Below are 20,749 nucleotides of genomic sequence, written 5' to 3' on the forward strand. Positions count from 1 at the left end.
AAAATAAATTATAAAAACTAGCATATGATATATATTTTCTTAAATAGCATTGTTGGAAATAAGTTCTAAACATACAGTTGCAACATCAATTGCCCTAATATATGATCGACAGTACAACATGCTAATCATAAAAATAGCTTTTACAAATATACATTTGTATACAGTGTCTTCCTTTACCATTTGTAAATGTCTTACACATTTTTAAGACTTTCATCTTAAAAATCCAACCTACTCAGCAAAGGGGAAACACATTACAATCTGACCCATTAAAAACTTGACAGTTATACAGCTTAGAACATAGAAGAAATGAAATTTCTAAGATTGAACAATACTGTCCAATTAACTTATATGAGTTTCTATATAAATTGAACTGAAGATGCTGCTTTCTGGTAAGAAACTCCCTTCACGACTCTGGGTTGGTCAGAATTTCTCTTTTTCTTCTTTCAATACTTCAGATCACTTTATCTGTAGAAACTGAAAAAAGGGAAAAAGTACTGTAACTTGGGTCTCATCGTTGGCAACCTACTTATAACTAGATTTAAGGTGAAGTCAGGAAATGAAATAATTTACGAGATGAAATAGGACAAATGAAATCTTTATGATAAATATGAGAACTTAAATTTCTTAGATCCCTTGTTGGAGGCAGTATCAGAGTCATCTATATTTATAGCATGGAATGATTTTAAAGATAATATGCAGTTAATTTACTCTTGAGATCAGACATTACTTTCAACTTGAACTCTGGTCTAAGTCAAAGGGGAACCATGTATAGTTTTCTGCTAGAGAAAGTCACTTGTGCTTTTCTGAAGCTTTGGTGCACTTAGCAAGAATAACTACAGCTACAATTTCTTTGCAAGAGTCCTCAAAAAATCCTAAATATTAAAATTATTTCCAGGGTGAAGACTGTCTATTCATACAATGTTCCATCACCCGTCCCTTCACCACTGTCTCTTTCCCAACACCAATGTCCCCAGGTTCCCTTCTGTCCCTCCCTCCCCTGCCAAGCCTGCCTGTACAGCAGATACTTGTCTTCTCTCACTGTCTCTCTGTTTCTGTCTCTGCCTTTCTCTCTCTCTCTGTCTCTCTCTCTCTCTCTTGGTCTCTCTCTCTCTTACCTTTTGGGACCTTTTGGGATCATGAACAACTTTGTAACTGTATCTCACAGTGATTCATATACATATGCATATATGCATATTTATTTATACACACATATGTATAAGCAAATAAAAAACCAAAATAAAAACACTAAAAAAAAAGAATGCAGAATCTCTGGGTGAAAATACTAAAAACTATTTTTAAAACTGCCAATATCTATGCTACCCATTATTTATTATAACTTGCACCATAGTATTGTTAAACTGAAATGTACTTCCTTGTTTATTCACTTACATAAATGCTTGTATAACTTTCTAAAAAGAAAGTGTACATGCTTAAGTAAAGAATACAGCTATAGTTAGAAAAGACGAAGTAATGAAATTTACATACAAGTGGTACTACATGGAAAGTATCATGTTAAGCGAAATGACTCAGAAAGAAAGGGATAGACATAGAAAGATTGCATTCATCTGGGGAACATAAAGTAACAAAATAGGAGACCAACACCCAAGAATGGCCAAGATTAGTACCAGGAATTTTACTCCATGGCTTGGAGGCCAACCTCACATGCTAGGGGATAGGGGAGCTCAGATAGAGAAGGGAACACCAAATAAAGGGTGTTGGGAGGATCCTTCCAGGATGGGAGAAGCATGCTGAAAGTAGACTATAGACCAAACATGATTGTCACCCATTGCCCCTTTTGCAAACCACAACACCCAATAAGAGAGAGAGAGAGAGAACAAAAGGGAATGCCTTGCCACAGAGGCAGAGTGGGATGGGGAGGATGGGGGGTGGGAGGGATACTGGGATCCATGGTGATGGGAAATGGGCACGGTGGAGGGATGGGTATTTGATCATTGTATAATTGAAACCCAAACACAAAAATTTGTAAGTCTACAACTGTACCTCATGATGTCTCACTAATAAAAATTTAAAAAAAAAAGAATACAGCTATACAGGTTATGTCATTAACCCTAGAAATTTTTTTGGAGTTAGATGAAAAATCTCTTTCTATATGTTTTAAGAATCAAAAACATGCAAATCATGCTCTGACCTCAGAATGAAGTATTTTCAAACACTATGTAAAATTTATTAAATTTACAATTCCATTTACAATGTTTGACTGTATTTAATAAATTGAACTGGGACAATTATTTTCTCAAGGACTTTAAAAAGTACTTTGAAAAATCTGTATTTCTAAATATAACACTACTGATAAATACCTGATATTTAAAATTTTAAATTTTTCATAAAACAAAGGGCTGGAGCGATAGCACAGCGGTAGGGCGTTCGCCTTACAAGCGGCCAACATGGCCAACCCGAGTTCGAGTCCTCCGCCCCTCTCGGAGAGCCCGGCAAGCTACCGAGAGTATTCGATATGCCAGACACAGTAACAACAAAGTCTCCAATGGAGACGTTACTGGGCCCGCTCGAGCAAATCGACGATCAACGGGAGGGCCTTTTATATTATATAAAACAAACAACCAAGAATAAATAAGCATAACTCAATGGTCTTTTCCTTGTCAAAAACATTAGAAGATGAATATCTTAGAAAATAATCATAGGTAAGGTCAAAATATATTAATATATTTTCTCTCCTTTTCCTCCCTCACTATCTCTTTACTTTCTCCACTTTTTTGCATTATCTCTATTATGTACTTACAAATTATGAATATAGTAAGTATAATTACTAGTTTTACATATAATAACTATATATGATAATAAACATTTAATTACATATGTTATATTACGAATATGTGCATATTTATTCATAAATGTGTGTGTGTGTGTTCTTTTTTTAATACTAGGGATTGAACCAGGTCCCTGTACAGGGGACTCAGTATTCAATCACTTTGCCCTATTTATATATTTTGTATTAAAAAATATATTATTTAGATTTTTTTACCGAATGTAACCTGCCAAATTCCAGTAACAATGATGGGTCTCATTCTACTAACCTTGAAAGAGCCTTGAATATGACACTTTTTAAAATCTCAGGGCTAGGACGAAGGAGTCGTTACTGGTGCCTGCTCAAGGCAATTGACGAACAACAGGATGATCATATTTTTTATGCACTTTCAAGTATGCTTATGAATATTGGAAGATGAATTCAATTAATCTTTGTAACAGAAAGTTTTGAGCTTATGTATAAAATTTATGATAATAGGAAGATGGTCACGGTCACGGTCACAGTCCTCCCGTTGTTCATCGATTTGCTCGAGCAGGCCCAGTAACGTCTCCATTGGAGACTTCGTTGTTACTGTGTTTGGCATATCGAATACGTCACGGGGAGCTTGCCAGGCTCTGCCGTGCGGGCGAGATACTCTCGGTAGCTTGCTGTGCTCTCCGAGAGGGGTGGAGGAATCAAACTCGGGCCGGTCATGTTGGCTGCATGCAAGGCAAACGCCCTACTGCTGTGCTATCTTCGGGCATGATAATAGGAAGATGGTGTAAAATGCTATTTTTTTTTGTGATGTAAAGAAAATTTTGCACATTTCCTATATTTGTGCATACAGGATGATCCATTTGCAATGGGACAATGACAATCTCAATAAAGAAGTTTAATGTATAGAACCTCCGGTTCCAGCCACAGCCATGCTTAAGACAACTCTCCACATGTTCGGACGAGCCTCACGCATGAAGGAACCAGCAGAGGAAATCAGGTGTGCGGGACCCAGGGCATAGATCTCCAAGCCTGCTTGGATTGGGACTGGGGCCTCCTCCACCCAGATCCCCCATCTTCCAGTAGGTAGGCGTTACACCCACCAACTGCCCCCCGGCACCGTGTAGTCCCATCAACGGCCAAGACCCAGAGACTATAAAACCCTGTTCCCGGAAGCACATGCATCTTATTATCTAGTGAAGAACCTGGCAGGCTACCAAAAGCATCCTGCCCACACGGCAGAGTCTGGCAAACTCCCCGTGGCGTATTCAATATGCCAAAACTCAGTAACAATGATGGGTCTTATTCTCCTGACCCTGAAAGAGCCTCAAATGTGGCACTTTTTAAAATCTCAGGGCTAGGACGAAGGAGACGTTACTGGGGCCTGCTTGAGGCAATCGATGAACAACAGGATGACAGTGACAGTGAATGTATAGAACAATGCTGACATGTATGAACAGAGCATGGCAATTTTATGGCTTTGACTGAAAACACTGTGTAGTAAGGAAATAAGGCTATTCTTTAAACAATTGGAGTCATACCTAACATTTCTAGTTGGATCATGTGATGTCAGGGATCTGACTCAGGGACTCACACGTGTGTGGCATGTGCTTTAGCATTTGAGTGTTTTCTCAGTCCTGGAAATAAGGCTCTATGGATGGCTGCAATAGCACTTGGGTCTCTGAGACCTCTTTGGATGGCTGTCTGATTAAGGATAGAAGATGCTTTAAGTACTTTAAGTACTTTACCAGTTGTGTATAAAAGTTTACTATTTTTTATGTTACTTTAGGTTAAATTCTGGCAGATAATACTAATTTAATTTATTCTTATATCAACCTCGTACTGTCAAAAAGTCGTTTATTTAGTTAGTAACTGTCAATTTTGTTAATAAAAGAAAAATCCCTGAAAATTTTTGTGTTTGTATTTCCATATCCCTTATCCCTGGAATTATTCATTCTTGCCCATTTTCTTTTGTTTTGTTTTGCTTTGTATTTTTTGCTCCTTAATTTTAAATGGTTACATGAAAATCATCATCTTTGGGAGAAGAAATATTATTGGGCTTGAAATATTATTGAAGTCTTAACTTTCTTTCCATAAAGCCTCAGAACATTTGCTTGTCACTAGAATGAAACAGAAGTCTCATTAACTTCGCATTGTGAAGTTAGAGTTATTAATTACATGGATTCAAGTATGAATGTAATTTTCCTTATCTAAAAATAATGGCAAAATATATCCACCGAGTTTCCAGAGAGCTTGTAGTCTGAACAAAGGCTAACTATTTGTTTCTAAAGGCATGGGAGGAAGGGACAAGAATGACATCTTTGCTGCATTTTTTCCTCAAGAATGACAGTCACTTATGAAGCTGATTGGTTTAGTATAATGCGGAAATAATTGTGCTTTCCTTTTCTTGAATAGTGGGTAATTTATCTACTTGCTGTATAGGAACTTGGATGCTTTTAAAACAAATTCTGCTGCTGCTGAATGTCTTTTCAATTCTCATTCTCCCCGTTTCTGAAAAACAACAGTCACTTAGATGGGCCTGAGTTATATTGAATCAAGCAATTTACCTCTATTAGACAAAGATGGAAAGGATAGCATTAATCTACAGGAAAAGTTCATCTAATTTTAAACATTATGCATTAATTTATTTGAAATAAAATGGGTTCAGCGACATGTGGAATAATACTTTCAAAAAGAAGTTTTGTTACTAATATCAGAAATGCTTCTCTTTTTTCCCTAATTGATTTTTATGTCTAATAAGTACTTAAATAAATATATGTAACCCATCTCTTAGGAAGCATATTTAACAAGAAAAAGAGATATATGTGGGTAAGACAGGGATTGTAACATTTTTAGAAAAGCAAACTTATGGCAGCACTGATCATATTTGAATGATTTTTAGTACTTTATTTTATGGACAACATAAATATTCTTATGATTCCCTTATTGTGAATATGGCATAACAATTCACATTTCTAAGTTATTGGTATCTACTGTTCACTTTAAAATTTAAGTTAAAAATCATATTTTATTATAAGCTCCTGGGGTCCAAATTTCACTATATTTTTTAGACTAACAGAATCACATTATTGGGTGAGAGAAATAGCACAGTGAGTAAGGTGCTTGCCTTCGACACAGCTCTCCTGGGTTAGTTTGCTAGTACCGTGTAAAACCTTTGAGCCCCATACACCTAGATGTGATGTCTGAGCGCAGGAGTAAGCCCTGAGCATAGCAGGATATGGCTCCGTTTACCCCGAAAATTCACTACAAACACTGTAATGGAAACAAGATTGTTAGTAACTTCCTGGAAAGGTTAAAAATAAAGATAACTGCTTAATTATGCAGTTCTTGGAGGCTAAAACGTCTCCAAGACTGAGTTGATGATAGTTTATCAGGATGGTCGAGGAGTTAGAAAACAGGAACAGGAGTATGTAGTAACCCAGAAGAAAGAGGGAATACGATTGTCTTCGGAGATTTTATTTGAACTCTAGAACTCAAGACAAATCGTCAAGACAGAGAATGTGTAGTGACGTTTAAGAGAGGTAGAAGTTGGGAGATGCATAGAGATAAACTATCTAGTCTTTGAAATTTGATTAGAATCTAACTGAAATGTATTAAATAAGACGAAGGAAAAAAAAAGCAATGTAAAGGGATGTATTGGTAGGCAAGTTTAGAAAAGAGGAGCTCCTCCGAGGGAAAGTTTATTGCATTCATTCAGGGTCTGACCATTAAAGAAGGTGCCATGGACTTGAGTGAACCTGGTCCATGATGACAGGATAATTCCTACAGACAATCAAGAAATTTCGGCACACTCAAACTTACAACCAACCTTTTATGCTGCGCTCATACTCCCTCAGCAAAACTAGTTGGACTATTGGAAGAAAATGCTCAGGCCAGAAAATATAACACTAGCTTCCCTATCAGCTACTGGTTTAAGTAAATAAATTTATAAACTGACCTAGATTTCTCTTTCTTTTTCTTTTGGGTCACACCTAGCGATGCTGAGGGGTTACTCCTGGCTCTGAGCTCAGGAATTACTCCTGACAGTTCTTGGGGACTATAAGGGATGCCCGGGATTGGCTGCTTGCAAGGCAAATGCCTTACCTGCTGTACTGTTGCTCTGGCCCCTTGTGTAGATTTCTATGCCCGCCTGCCCTAGAAAGCTTCCACCGCCCGTGTTTGAGTGCTTCTAGCATGCTGGTTTCCTAACACCACCGAGTGGAACCTGTGAAAGTAAGCCAAGTCTCTGGACTCTGGAGGAAGATCCAGGAAACCTTGTATACCCTTCTTGGGTGGTGAGGTGGGATGTTGGGGTGAGAGAAGTGTTCAGAGGTTTCTCCTGGCTCTGCACTCAGTGCACTCAGGAATCACTTCCAGAGGGTTTCAGGGACAGTATGGGATGTCGGGATTCGAAACTGTGTCAGTTGCGTGCAAGGCAAGTGCCCTATCCACTGTACTTATCTTCCTGGCCCTGAAACCTTGTGAATCTTACTAGTTGCACTCCCTGTTTTGTCAGTATGTGTCATGAGAATTTCAAGTTCTTTATTACAGGTAACATTTCTACAATTACACTTGAGAGAATATTGAATATCCCCACATCTGAGCAAAAAGGTAGTGGAAATGATCTCTTCCCTGTTACAGATGAAGAGATTCATTTGTTCATTTATTTTTGTTCCCAAGTTAGAGCAACTCTAATTAACTTATGGCAAGAGAAAGAGCAAAAATATCCTAGAGTCCAGACATTTGAATTAGCTAAAACTCCTTTAATTTACTCCAAATAGAGCCAGGGTTGGGGATCAGTCTAGAATGTAGGAGTGGACAATGATTGTGGACATGGGTCATAGTCATCATCATAATTGTTACTTGCAGAATGTGTAGACACTTATGAAACATATTCTATGTAAGTTTTCATTTGATACTTGTTATAAGTTGGTGAGCTAGGTGTTTGGCAAGAATCATTCTCATATTTTTACATTAACCTTTGGATCAGAGTGAGTGTTTGCCTCAGTAAAAAGCAGGCTGCTTTACTTATGCTCAGTGTTTACACGGTTCAGCACAATTCTGAGAAAAGAGGACAGTAAGGAGACCAGCTGGGTACATTTGATTTTAGTACAGGTGATCTCAGTTGGGATGTGCAAATATACCAGTGCCCTCAGGATGAGTGGGAGGGGAGATGGAACATGCTAAGATTTGCACATAACCTACCATCTGCCTTTCCCTGATTTGCAGATCAGCCCAGATTTCTTTTTTTAAAGTTCTGTCTTAAACTAATGCAAAACCATTATAATTAAAAACTAGCTTTAGGCATCTGTCTAAAAGAGATCTTCTAACGCTGTAAAAATACATTTGCTTAAGTAAAAAGAACATTTAACTTTAGAATGGAGTGATCTAATGTAGGTTACATAATTACATTTAAAATGTCAATGTGAAAATTAATTATTTTATCCAGGAAAATTTAATCACGCTACTAAATTACATGATTTACCAGAACCTGGATGCTTTCTTACATGGATATTCATATATTAACATTTCTCTTACTTTCTTTCCAAACTGTTTCCTGATACTTTCTGAAGGTAATCATGAATATATTTGGGGCTCACTGGCAATCATATTTGACTCATTGAATTGAGAAATTATAGTAATTTTGTCACATAAATTGTGTTTGATCATGCATCGATTTTCGGTTTCTTATGCTAATTATACAGTGTCTAACAACATTAGCTACTCCTAATGCTGCAAATGATAATGATAATATTAGGATAATACTCCAAATTACTTAAGTTAATTTCAGTGCTAAAAGCCAAATGATGATTAATGCTGTGATTATTATGAACTTTAAAGTTTCACACATTTTTGCTTCTTTCCACAGTTCTTAAGGGAATTCATTTTGACACTACATGAAGAAATATTTTAAAAGCCAATTCATATGTAACAGGAAAGTGTGATTTAGAATTGATCAATTTAGAAGTATAATTTCCAAAGTTCTTTGAAACTGTAGAGTTAACTCATGATCATTCAACATTACAGGGGGAAAAGTTTCATGGTTATTAACAATTCTCATTAAATTAATTTAAATTTGCCATAAATGCCATTCAAGTAGTTCTAGTTTCATTGATTAATTTAAATTTTAAAGTTGAAAAAAATTAAAGTTACAGAGCAGATTAAATAGTAATGTGAATCCTTACACTAAAATTCTATTAATGGCCTCTGTTTTTAAACTCACATAGCTTAGATATGTAGTTAATTAAAAAAAATTTAGGGCTTACAGCTTTGGAATATAATAAAAATGCTCATGGCATTCAAATTAGGCTAGCTATATCAGAATCTTAAGTGGTTCAGAAGATATTTTAGAGTTTTGTAATATTTTGATCCGCATTTCTCAACTGGGAACTAAATTGCTCCTAGGATAGATAAAGGGGCTAAGGCATAGATAAAAATTATGAAAATCATGGGGGTCACAGCATGAGACTAAGGGATCAACTGATAGGACAAGAAGAACACAGGAAGCAAACAGATTCAGAAGGCAGAGCAGTTGAGAGAAACACTGCCTTAAATCATCATGCCAATAAAATAGTCCACATCACAGCTATTGAAGTAATTGGAAAATAGGACTCTATCTACTGTATTTGTGATTTATTATGTCTTGTTATTTTCAGATGCCTTTTAATAAATATTTTTAAGTAAGTTTGGCACATCAGCTCACATAAGTGTGTTTTCCTTAAATTTTAAGAATACAAAGTTTAGAAATGGTATCAATTGTGCTTTCATTCTGATATGAATTGAGAGAAATAAGAGCTCGAAGCATTTTAGATCAATAATCAATATAAATGATGTTGATTTCTTCATATTTCCTAGAAGATTTTTATGATCAAATCTGTCCCCAATTAGACAAAAAAAAAAAACAAACAAACCAACAACCTTTATTTGAAGGTGTTTTCACTATAGTGTTAGTCTATGAACCTGATCAGAATGTTTTAGATTATTTCTCTTCAAATTTTACTTTAGTAACCAACAGAAGACTCATATTATTAGGTTTTGGTATTTTGGGGGGGCGGTGAGTGGGGAGCACACCTGGCTATGCGCAGGGATTACTCCTGGCTCTGCACTCAAGAATTACTCCTGGCTATGTTGGAGACCCTATGAGATGCTGGAGATTGAACCCGGGTTGGCCGCGTGCAAGGCAAGCACCCTACCTGCTCTACCATCTCTCTGGTCCCAACCTCCTGAAAGTATTACTTATACCTGATGCTTTTTGCTGAGTAAACGCTGGCAGTATTACTTGGCAAATAATCCTAATACCTAATAATTGTAAGAAGCCTGAGACAGAAGGAAACCAAGCCAGGTTCACAGGATTGTATAGAAAGTGGCAAAATATTTCTAGTCCATAACTGCTTTAGACAAGGGCTGTTATAGTGTTTTGAAATAAGAATCACAGAATAGATGTCATTCTCTCAAAATGTGAGTCTTGATGGGAAAAACTGGGGAAATCATTGTTAAGATAAAATTTAAGGGCTGGAGCTGTAGCACAGCGGGTAGGGCGTTTGCCTTGCGTGTGGCTGACCTAGGTTCAATTCCCAGCATCCCATATGGTCCCCTGAGCACTGCCAGGAGTAATTCCTGAGTGCAGTGCAGAGCCAGGAGTAACCCCTGTGCCTCGCCGGGTGTGACCCAAAAAGAAAAAAAAATTTAAAGCAGAATATTCCTACTGAAATTGGCTTAGAATCTGTGTTTTGTTTAGTATTTGATAGGTAAGTTTTGGAACCAATGGGGAAGCCAGTTATAACACTGTGGAGATTCTATTTTGCTGCCAACAATTCAGGCAAGAGAAGGAACACAGGAAATGAATTTCCCACGACAAAGGATGATTGCAAATATGTATTTGTATCAAGGCTTAGAGGCTTTAAATTTTAAAGAAATTTTACTCACACTGTAGGGAGATGATGGATAATTTTATTTTTAAATAGGATTTCTATCTTGTTTCTTCTACACTCTTAATATCTACATACTTCTAAAACAATTATAATAGCTAGAAGTTATTGAGTGTTTTACTATTAGCAATTGACTGAACTCATTAGGGCATGCAAAGGCACAACCAATTTTATCACATTAGATAAGAAAACCTCATAGTAAATTCATGATATGACTGAATGTTTTCAACCTAATCTAATCTGTACCTCTGAATGCAGTTAGTGAATTTGTGCTTACAGAGATGGTTAAAAAAATCTCCGTCATCATGAGCAGATACTGGATTAAATCAAATTTGGCTCTTAAGAAATAAAATATAAAACACAGAAACTCCAAAACATGGCCCTTAAAATTCAAAAAAAAATAAATATTAAGTTCTGGAGCCATTTAGATTCTGAGTAAAATTTAATATAATTGTATGTGGTTTTATAGCTCTTACTTTTCACATACAATTTTAAAATTTCAAGCTATTTGAAATTAATCTTTTTTTGTGACTTGTTTTGTTTTGGGACCACACCTGGTGGTGCTCAGGGGTTATTCCTGGATCTGTGCTCTGGAATTTCTTCTGGTGGTACTTGGGGACTATATGGCTTGTCAGAGATCAAGTCCAGTTTGGCCGTTTGCAAGGTAAGAGCCCAACCAGTTGTACTATCGCTCCTGTCCCAAAATTTATATTAATCGATTTCTCTTAAAGTAAAAGATAATTTTAAAAAATATCTATTTTTAAAGCCCATTTACCTAAATGACCAGTAATGTATGTGGGGAAGAATGCTGAAATTAGGTCAGCTTCATACAAGGCAAGCACCTTAACCTCTGCATTATCTTTCTGACCTCATGTATGTGATTTAAAAGAATTTTATAATTAATATTTGAAGTTAACAGTTTTTTGGCAGAAACCACACACTTTTTTTTGGAGAGGGGGGGCACTCTCCGTGATACTCAGGGGTTACTCCTTGCTCTGCATTCAAAAATCACTCCTGGGGCTGGAGCGATAGCATAGCGGGTAGGGTATTTGCCTTGCATGCGGCCGACCTGGGTTTGAATCCCAACATCCCATATGGTCCCCTGAGCACTGCTAGGAGTAATTTCTGAGTGCAGAGCCAGGAGTAACCCCTGAGAATCGCCGGGTGTGACCCAAAAAGCAAAAAAAAAAAAATCACTCCTGGCAGTGCTCTGGAGACCACATGGGATGCTGAGGATTGAACCTGGGTTGACAGCATGCAAGGCAAGTGCCTTACCTGCCATATCATCACTCTGGCACCCAATTTCCTCTGTCTGTCTGTCTGTCTGTCTGTCTCTTTCTATCTTGTCTCTCTCTCTCTCTTTGTCTCTGTCTCTCTTTTTTCTGTCTCTCTCTGTCTCTATCTCTCTATCTCTGTGTCTCTCTGTGCCTCTGTCTCATTTGTAACTTGTCAAATCATTTTTTTACTTTAATCTTTTTGGATCCCATGCAGCTTTGCTCATGGCTGACTCCTGGCTTTGTACTCAGGGATCACTCCTGGCGGGCTTCAGGAAGGAGGTTATATGGTGGCGGGGATCAGACCCACTTTTCCCCATTTCTTTTTTTCTTTTTGTGTCGCAATTTTTGTTTTATTTTCAAGAGAACCATGAGTGGTCTTTTTTTCTTTCTTTTTTTTAAAATTTATTTATTGAATCACTGTGGGAAAAGTTACAAAGCTTTCAGGTTTAAGTCTCGGTCATATAATGATCAAACACCTTTCCCTTCACCAGTACTCATTTTTTACCACCAAGAACCCCAGTAAACCCCCCTCACCCCTCGCAATGCCTGTGAGGAAGATGGATTCTACTTAACTCTCTATCTACTTTGATTACATTCATTATTTCGACAAAAGATGTACCATTATTGTTTAGAGTTTACACCCAACAATCAGAACTGCTGAAAAGGCATTGTGAATAACTTGTTTTCTATAGCTGGTTATGAGAACCATATGATGTCGTGTGGCCGCGATAGTGACTGTGCAATTTTCAATTTATGATATTTTACTTATTAAGTCTGGAGGAATTTCTGCCAAGAGCCAGATAATTACGAGATTGGTTTCTGTGGCTCTGGAGCCATGGTCATGCCAGAGAGTCACTTGGGGAGGGCAAGTCGTGACCTCGGTAGGGCGTGAAGGACAAGCCAGGAACACCCTCCTTCCCATGAGGTTGCAGTTGTCCATTCACCGCCACCTCATACTTGGCTTTCCAAAAAGCTCTGAGGAGGCCACCATCTTGCTGCCCAGGGGGAAAAAGGCAGAAGGGAGCGACACCCCTTCCCTCCGGGGCAGGCATGGTGGTGTGGATTAACGCATAGTCCATTCACTTTTCTGCCACATTCCCCATTTCTTATTATTGCAAGTCATGAAAGGTAACTAACTTTTTTGGCCTTCAGATACGAAAATGGACTAATATACATATAATGACACACATCTCATTGTATTTAATTATGAAATACTGAAATGACTAATTTTAAGTACCTCTATTAATCAAACCTTTAATTAATTTCTTTCAGCTGTGAGTCTTCCAGTATCCCTAACAAGTTTTTCCACTTTATAGTTGATTAAGAGCACTTAGTGGCTGGAGCAATAGCACAGTGGGTAGGGCATTTGCCTTGCACGTGGCTGACCCAAGTTAGATTCCTCCACTGCTCTCGGAGAACCCGGCAAGCTACTGAGAGTATGTTGCCCACACGGCAAAGCCTGGCAAGCTACCAGTGACATATTCAATATGCCAAACACAGTAACAACAAAGTCTCACAATGAAGACGTTACTGGGCCTGCTCAAGCAAATTGATGAACAACGGGAGGACAGTGCTACAGTTGATTAAGAAAGGCCTTGCTTTTATTTTATTGTAGAAAAGCAAATTGATGTGCCATATACATAATATTACATACATAATTTCTTGCTTACTTTTCTATTTTTCTCTGCAATTTAAATTTTATCTAATGTATTTTCTCTTTAGTCCAAAACTTTATGCTTATGTGTTAAGGGACTGTGTTTAGTAGCTGGTGATTTACCCCTTTCTCCACACATACATATACCTTGATACTATCTCCTACTTGACACTGTTTCTTTGTCCTTCTCTGCACCTCATTCTGTTGTTAAAGTCTAGGTAGCTGTTGACTGAAAGAAAACTACAAGTGTCTCGTTCTTTTTGTTAATATTGTCACTGTCACTGTCCTCCCGTTGTTCATCGATTTTGCTTGAGCAGGCCCAGTAACGTCTCCATCATGAGACTTGTTGTTACTGTGTTTGGCATATTGAATATGTCACAAGTAGCTTGCCAGGCTTTGCCCTGAGGCAAGATACTGGTAGCTTGCTGGGCTCTCCGAGAGGGGCAGAGGAATTGAACTCCGGTCGGCCATGTTGGCTGCGTGCAAGGCAAATGCCCTACCCTCTGTGCTATTGCTCCAGCCCTTTGGTTAATATGGAAAATTAAAATATTTTCTTTCTTAAAATAGTTATTTTTTTAATTCTCTTTCTCGAAATAGTTTGTCACTGTTTCTCAACACTAAAACTTTGACTTGATTTGTTTGGTTAAAACTAACATGTGCTGAGGTCACATTATATACCAAGTACTCTTTAAGGTATTTTATTGTGGGTGGAGTTTGGCAGTGTCCAGCTCTGTTAGGGGGGGGCAATCCTGGCCATACTAAAGGGACCACATAGTGCTGATGATAGCATCTGGTTCATCCGGTTTCGAAGCCTGTGCTCAGCCATCTGAGAGATCTCTCTGGTTCCTTTTAAGTTCTAAATGTATTATTCCTTTTATTATTGATAACAACACAAGGAGATAAGTGCCCTATTTTATAGATAGGGAACGTTGGCACTGAGTGCTGTCACTTCATAAGATGCTGTTAGTAAGCCAAGCTTTATCTACACACCTTAACTTCTTAACACTATCCTAAAAAAACTTTTCCTATGTGGTTTAAACCATTTTTTTAAACAACTTTTAGGCTATACCTGGTGATGCTCAGGGCTTACTCCTGACTTTGTGCCCAGGGGTCACTCCTGGTGGGGCTTGGGAGAGTATTATGGAGATGCTGGAAATTGAACTCAGGTTGGCTGCATGCAAGGCAAATGCCCTACCATCTCATCTGTACTCTCTCTGGCCTGTTTAAAGCAATTTAGATGGCATCTAAGTGCTCAATGAAAATTTCACATGAATAGTAATGACATTTTATTTTTGTCACCTAATGCACAACTATTTCTGTATTATACATAGAATCTTTGTGCCACGTTAAATATAATTCAGTATTTCTAAGGTGAGTTGTGCCCCCCTGTTCCTTTCGACATAGTCTATAATATCAGCTAGAAATTCTGAGCCCTTTAGAGCTGTTGAAAGATGTGAAAAGCGTCTAGAGCAGGAATTCAGCCACCCTAGAAGCACTCGCTCACCAGTCTCTGGGCATCTTTGCAGATAAAATGTAGACAGATGCATACAAAACATTTATGCCTGTATTCTTTTCAAGTGTTCTTTCCATTACAACATAAGCATTCTCTGTGGACATTTTTTTTTTTTTTGCTTTTTGGATCATACCAGACAAATCAAGTCAAAGCAATGCTCAGGGGTTACTCCTGGCTCTGCAGTCAGGAATTACTCCTGGCAGTGCTTGGAGGACCATATGGGATGCCGGGGATCAAACCCAGCTGGGCATGTACAAGGCAAATACCCAACCCTCTGTACTATCGTTTCTGCCCCATAACATAAGCATTCTATATGAAAAATCAAGCCTGAAAGGCAATGTCCTGTATTGATGGGAGTCACTTGATATTTCCTTAAAACATGTCTTAGGGCTGAAGCCATAGTACAGTGGGTAGGGCGTTTGCCTTGCATGCGGCCCACCCTGGTTCGGTTCCCAGCATCCCATATGGTCCCCCGAGCACTGCCAGGAATAATGACTGAGTGCAAGTGAAGAGTAAACCCTGTGCATTGCAGGGTCTGACCCTAAAAGAAAAAATGAAAAAAAAATGTCTTAGATAAAGGCCACATGAGGTCTTGCTTGTTGCCAGCAGTAGAGAGCTAGAGGGTCGCCTTCTTCCTGCAGTTCTCAGGGCTTTGGGAATATGCCACATACGTGTAAATTTGAGGGGACTTCTTAATGTGGTCTGACAAGTCAATTTGAATGAGGAGTTTCTGCCAACCTCAGGTTGACAGCTGTGCAAGGCTGTTGACAGCAGAAAGGTGAGGTCTAACTGGAACACCATTCAGAGTCATTACCTCATCAAGTATATAGTGCAGGTCAGCGTGACTGTGCTCAGTATCTCAGAATCATGCCCATGCTGCTAACGGTGCCCAAGATACTTCAAGGCAATAGATGCATTGTAAAATATCAGTTCACATCGTGAGAAAATGACACTTCGCTAAGTTCTTCCGGTTCTACTGATTGCTTTAAAGACAGGGACTTTGCTAGTTCAAGCTAGTCCTGACATTTTTCTTATACTGTCTATTTTTTTTGGAAGTGTGAGATAGAGACAGATATGGTGAGAGAGAAGCAAGGAAGGAGGGAGAGGAAGTAGGACAAAGTATTTTTTCTCTCATGGTGAAATACCAAGCTAAATTAAATTTTTTCTTTATATTTATTTTAAAGTATATCTCCTACTTATGGCTAGGATACTGAGGCTTTTATTTATTGGAGCAAAGTTTTGCTTTAAAAGATACGTTTAAGGTAAAAATCCCAACTTTAAAATTCAGTAAAATGTATCTAATGGTGAATGAAAATTGCAAAATAACGTGCTGAACCATTAAAATTAGTATGAATTGTAAACATTTAACAGGATTATATCAAGGACATTAGAATTATGACTATTATTATTAAGCAGTATCACCTTGGAAGAACTAGTTTACTTTTCTGAAATCTCTTATTTGGATAATACCAACTTCCCAAAGTTATTTTAGGCACAGAATGAAGCGTATATTTAAAAAGATCAACAGTGTGCCTGAAGGCAGTGAAATTGGAGAGTGCTGTTTCCTTTTCTCTATTCATCTTGAAAGGAAATAAAAATCCTTTCTGTCTCAGCCCTCTGTGTGTGTGTTTACGTTATATCTACTTTCTAAGCTTTCTGGCTTTTTAAAGATAAGCAGTTTTCCTACATTTCTGCAACTGCTAAGGTTCGAGAGATTCTACAACTTGACCCATTCATATAGCTTTCAGTAGAAGGATAGTTATTACTTCCAGCATATCAGTAAACCACAGGCTTAGAAAGTTTGTTTTTAGAAAATGTTACCAAATATAATTAAAATGCATTTACAAAATTGTGACAAGATAACAAGTATCAAACATACGTAAGATATTCAGAACTCTTACTTGGTTCTATTTGATTAGAATTCTTATTAGCTTTCTAAATGCCCGGATTTTCTTTTAATCTTAGACTACATTAGAGCTTGTGATTTTTCCATATTTAGAGCTATTCTAAAAGCAGGAAGACTTATAAGGGAAGATCTTTAAGAAGAGTATAAAACTTTCGCCTTTTACACTGTAGGAATTTTCATGCTTGGGGAAATAGCTGGGCATGGTCTCAGATGGCATTGATAGTGATGACACATGCTGATGGGTAAAACAGAGGATACTATTTGAAACTCAAATCCTGCTGTATCAAAACTTTTGTGTCATTTCCAAAACTTCACCTTTTGAGAATTAATTTATAATATATGGGGAAAAGAATTGGGAAGGATGAGGTGGACCATTTAGTCAATTAATCTCTTTCCCACTGAAATCCTCTTTTTTGAGGTATGAAATTCAATTTTGGGGAAAAAAAACCCTCTCCTTTCTTTCAATTTCTGATCTAAGAAGATTATTTCATACTTTTTTCAATTTATTCTGTCATAGATGATTAAATTCAGTGTCTCTTGAGCAGGTATAATATTAGTTTCATTAGAAAAACTACTTTTAATGTCATTCTTCTGTCCAAGCACAAATTTGTTCTGTAGGTACTTATTAAACACTGATTTTCATATATTTATATAATATATTATAATGAGTCTTCAAAATTCATAATTCTAAAATTTATCATTCATTTATATTTTTATTGAACTACCATTATTTAAATTACTATTTTTTTTTTTTGCTTTTTGGGTCACACCTGGCGATGCACAGGGGTTACTCCTGGCTCTACACTCAGGAGTTACTCCTGGCAGTGCTCAGGGGACCATATGGGATGCTGAGAATCTAACCCCGGTCGGCCGCGTGCAAGGCAAACACCCTACCCACTGTGCTATCTCTCCAGCCCCTATTTAAATTACTATTAATGATACTTCCTGTGTATATTGTCCCAGCACTAGCAGAGTGTCTGCTTCCCTCCACCACTGCTCCCCAAGACCCTTCCTCTCATCCCTCCTTCCTCCACTCACTCCCCAGGTTTACAGTTCTGTAGATCAAGTCTTCAGTTCTGTTGCCCTGATTGTCCTTCCTTCCTTCCTTCCTTCCTTCCTTCCTTCCTTCCTTCCTTCCTTCCTTCCTTCCTTCCTCCCTCCCTTCCTCCCTCCCTCCCTCCCTCCTTTCCTCATTCTTTTTTCCTTTTGGGTGTAACTTAATGTTTTTGCTTCTAGTTTTTGACTCAGAAACTTTATTTTTCTTCAATTTTATAAATATTTACATCCTCCCCCATTTTTTATTGTGCTAAATTTCCATTTTCAAAGCATTGTGCTCTGAGGAAGTAGTTGATACAACTTTTATGTTCTTGATTTTCTGAAAAAATTTTGGGGAGTTTTTTGGCCATACCTACTATGCTCAGGGCTTACTCCTGACTCTGCATTCGTGGATTAGTCCTGGTATTCTGGGGGATCATATGGGGTGCAAGAAATTGAACTTGGGTTAGCTGTGTACTAGGGAAGCACCTTACCTGCTGTTTTGTCTTATGAGTCCTGGACATATGTTTTGTGACCCAGCATGTATTATATCCTAGAAAATAGCAGATGTGCACAAGAAAAGAGTGCATTTAACTTTTGGGTCGATGATGGCCCTATATATGCCTGTTAAGCCAACTTCTTCCATTTCTTCTTTTAAGACCAGTACTTCTTTTGGGTTTTTGCCTAGTGAATCTATCCAGCAGTGAGAGAGGAAGGTTAGCCTCCTCCTCTTACTGTGTTTCTGTCAATAACTTCCTTCATGCCTGTTAGCAGTTTTTTTTTAAGTCCATCATAAGGTGCATATATGTTTAGGAATGTGAGTTCTTCTTTTTTTAAAAAAATTATTTATTTTTTTCACCAATTTTCTTTACTTTTTTATATTTTAAAAAATTTTTATTAGTGAAACACCATAAGGTACAGTTGTAGACTTACAAATTTTTGCGCTTGGGTTTCAGTTATACAATGAATGAATACTCATTCCTCCACCAGTGCCCATTCTCTATCACCACTGATCCCAGTAGCCCTTCCACCCCCCATCCCCCCATCTCCCCCTGCTTCTGTGGCAGGGCATTCCCTTTTGTTCTCTCTCTCTCTCCTTTTGGGTGCTGTGGTTTGCAAAAGAGGCATTGAGTGGCAATCATGTTCAGTCTACAGTCTACTCTCAGCATGCAGTTCCCATCCTGGGAGGATCCTCCCAAGACCCTTTATTTGGTGCTCCCTTATCTATCTGAGCTACCTTTTTCCCTAGCGTGTGTGGCTGGCCTCCAAGCCATGGAGTAAACCTCCTGGTACTTATCTCGGCTATTCTTGGGTGCTAGTCTCCTGTTTTGTTACTTTATGTTCCCCAGATGAATGCCATCTTTCTATATCTGTCCCTCTCTTTCTGACTCATTTTGCTTAGCATGATACTTTCCATGTAGTACCACTTGTGTGTAAATTTCATGACTTCATCTTTTCTAACAGCTACATAGTACTCCATTGTGTAGATGTACCAAAGTTTCTTTAACCAGTCATCTGTTCTCGGGCACTCAGGTTTTTTCCAGATTCTAACTATTGTAAACAGTGCTGCAATGAACAAACAAGTGCAGACATCACTTCGACTATACTTTTTTGCATCTCTGATATATATTAGGAATGTGAGTTTTTCTTGATGTATTTTTTGTTCCTTTTTGGGTCACACCCAGCGATACACAGGGGTTATTCCTGGCTCTGCACTCAGGAATTACTCCTGTTGGTGCTTAGGGGACCATATGGGATGCTGGGAATTGATCCCAGGTCAGCCGCGTGCAAGGCAAATGCCCTACCTGCTGTACCTGCTCTAGCGGTCTTCTTGATGTATTAATTCTTTAATCATCAAAAAATCATCACCCCTATCTCTTAGAGTCTTTTCAAATTTGAAGTCTTATTGTCTGATATATCTATGGCCACCCCATCTTTTTGAAGTAGTTCGCCTATAAGATTGTTTTCCAGGCTTTGACTTTTGAGTTTATGTTTATCATGCCTATTCAGTTAAGTCTCTTGTAGGTAGTGGGGGATTAGGTTCAGTTTCCTCATCCATCCTGCCACTCTATCTCTTGATTTGCGGCCATTGACAGAATGAGATTATTGAGATAAAGGAATCTATAGCCATAAGTTTGTGAAAGTTATCCATGTTTGTGAAGTTTTCTTGTTTTTTTTTCTTTTTGGGTCATACCTGGCGATGCGCAGGGGTTACTCCTGGCTCTGCACCCAGGAATTACCCTTGGTGGTGCTCAGGGGACTATATGGGATTCTGGGAATTGAACCCAGGTCAGCTGTGTGCAAGGCAAAAGCCCTACCTGCTGTGCTATTGCTCCAGCCCCAGTTTTTTTTTTTTTTTTTTTTTTTAAGAAACTCCTTAAACACTTATAGCAAACTGGTTTCAAGTTTCTAAACTTCTTAAACTGTTGCTTGTTCATGGAACTTTTGGTATAATTCCTTAAAATCTGAATGATGATCAAGCTGGGTAGAGTATCTTTGTGAAATGTTTATTTCATTATTTATTTTAGAAACTATATTCCACCATTCTCTCTCTCTCAATTGATAGCTAATCTTTGACCCTTATGGAAGTTACTTTATATAAAACATCCATCTTTGATTTTACTGTTTTCAGTACTCTGTCTCTGCCTTTATTTTTTTTTCTCTTCTGACTACACTGT

At 38.0% G+C, this 20,749-nt stretch overlaps 1 protein-coding gene across 7 annotated transcripts in view; it reads right to left on the reverse strand.

The window, feature by feature from the left end:
• Nucleotides 1-243: 243 nt before the first annotated feature.
• RALYL (RALY RNA binding protein like) overlaps nucleotides 244-20,749 on the reverse strand; it is a 721,318-nt gene continuing 700,812 nt past the window's right edge. For all 7 annotated transcript variants that reach the window (XM_056110847.1, XM_056110839.1, XM_056110824.1 and 4 more), the window contains one exon: nucleotides 244-474. In XM_056110847.1, the coding sequence (XP_055966822.1) occupies nucleotides 457-474 (18 nt within the window). In that variant the 3' untranslated portion in view covers nucleotides 244-456. The remainder of the gene's footprint in view (nucleotides 475-20,749) is intronic.

Source organism: Sorex fumeus, unplaced genomic scaffold (genome assembly GCF_029834395.1).
Source record: "Sorex fumeus unplaced genomic scaffold, SorFum_2.1 ptg000002l, whole genome shotgun sequence".
In the NCBI taxonomy this organism is placed as follows: Eukaryota; Metazoa; Chordata; class Mammalia; order Eulipotyphla; family Soricidae; genus Sorex; species Sorex fumeus.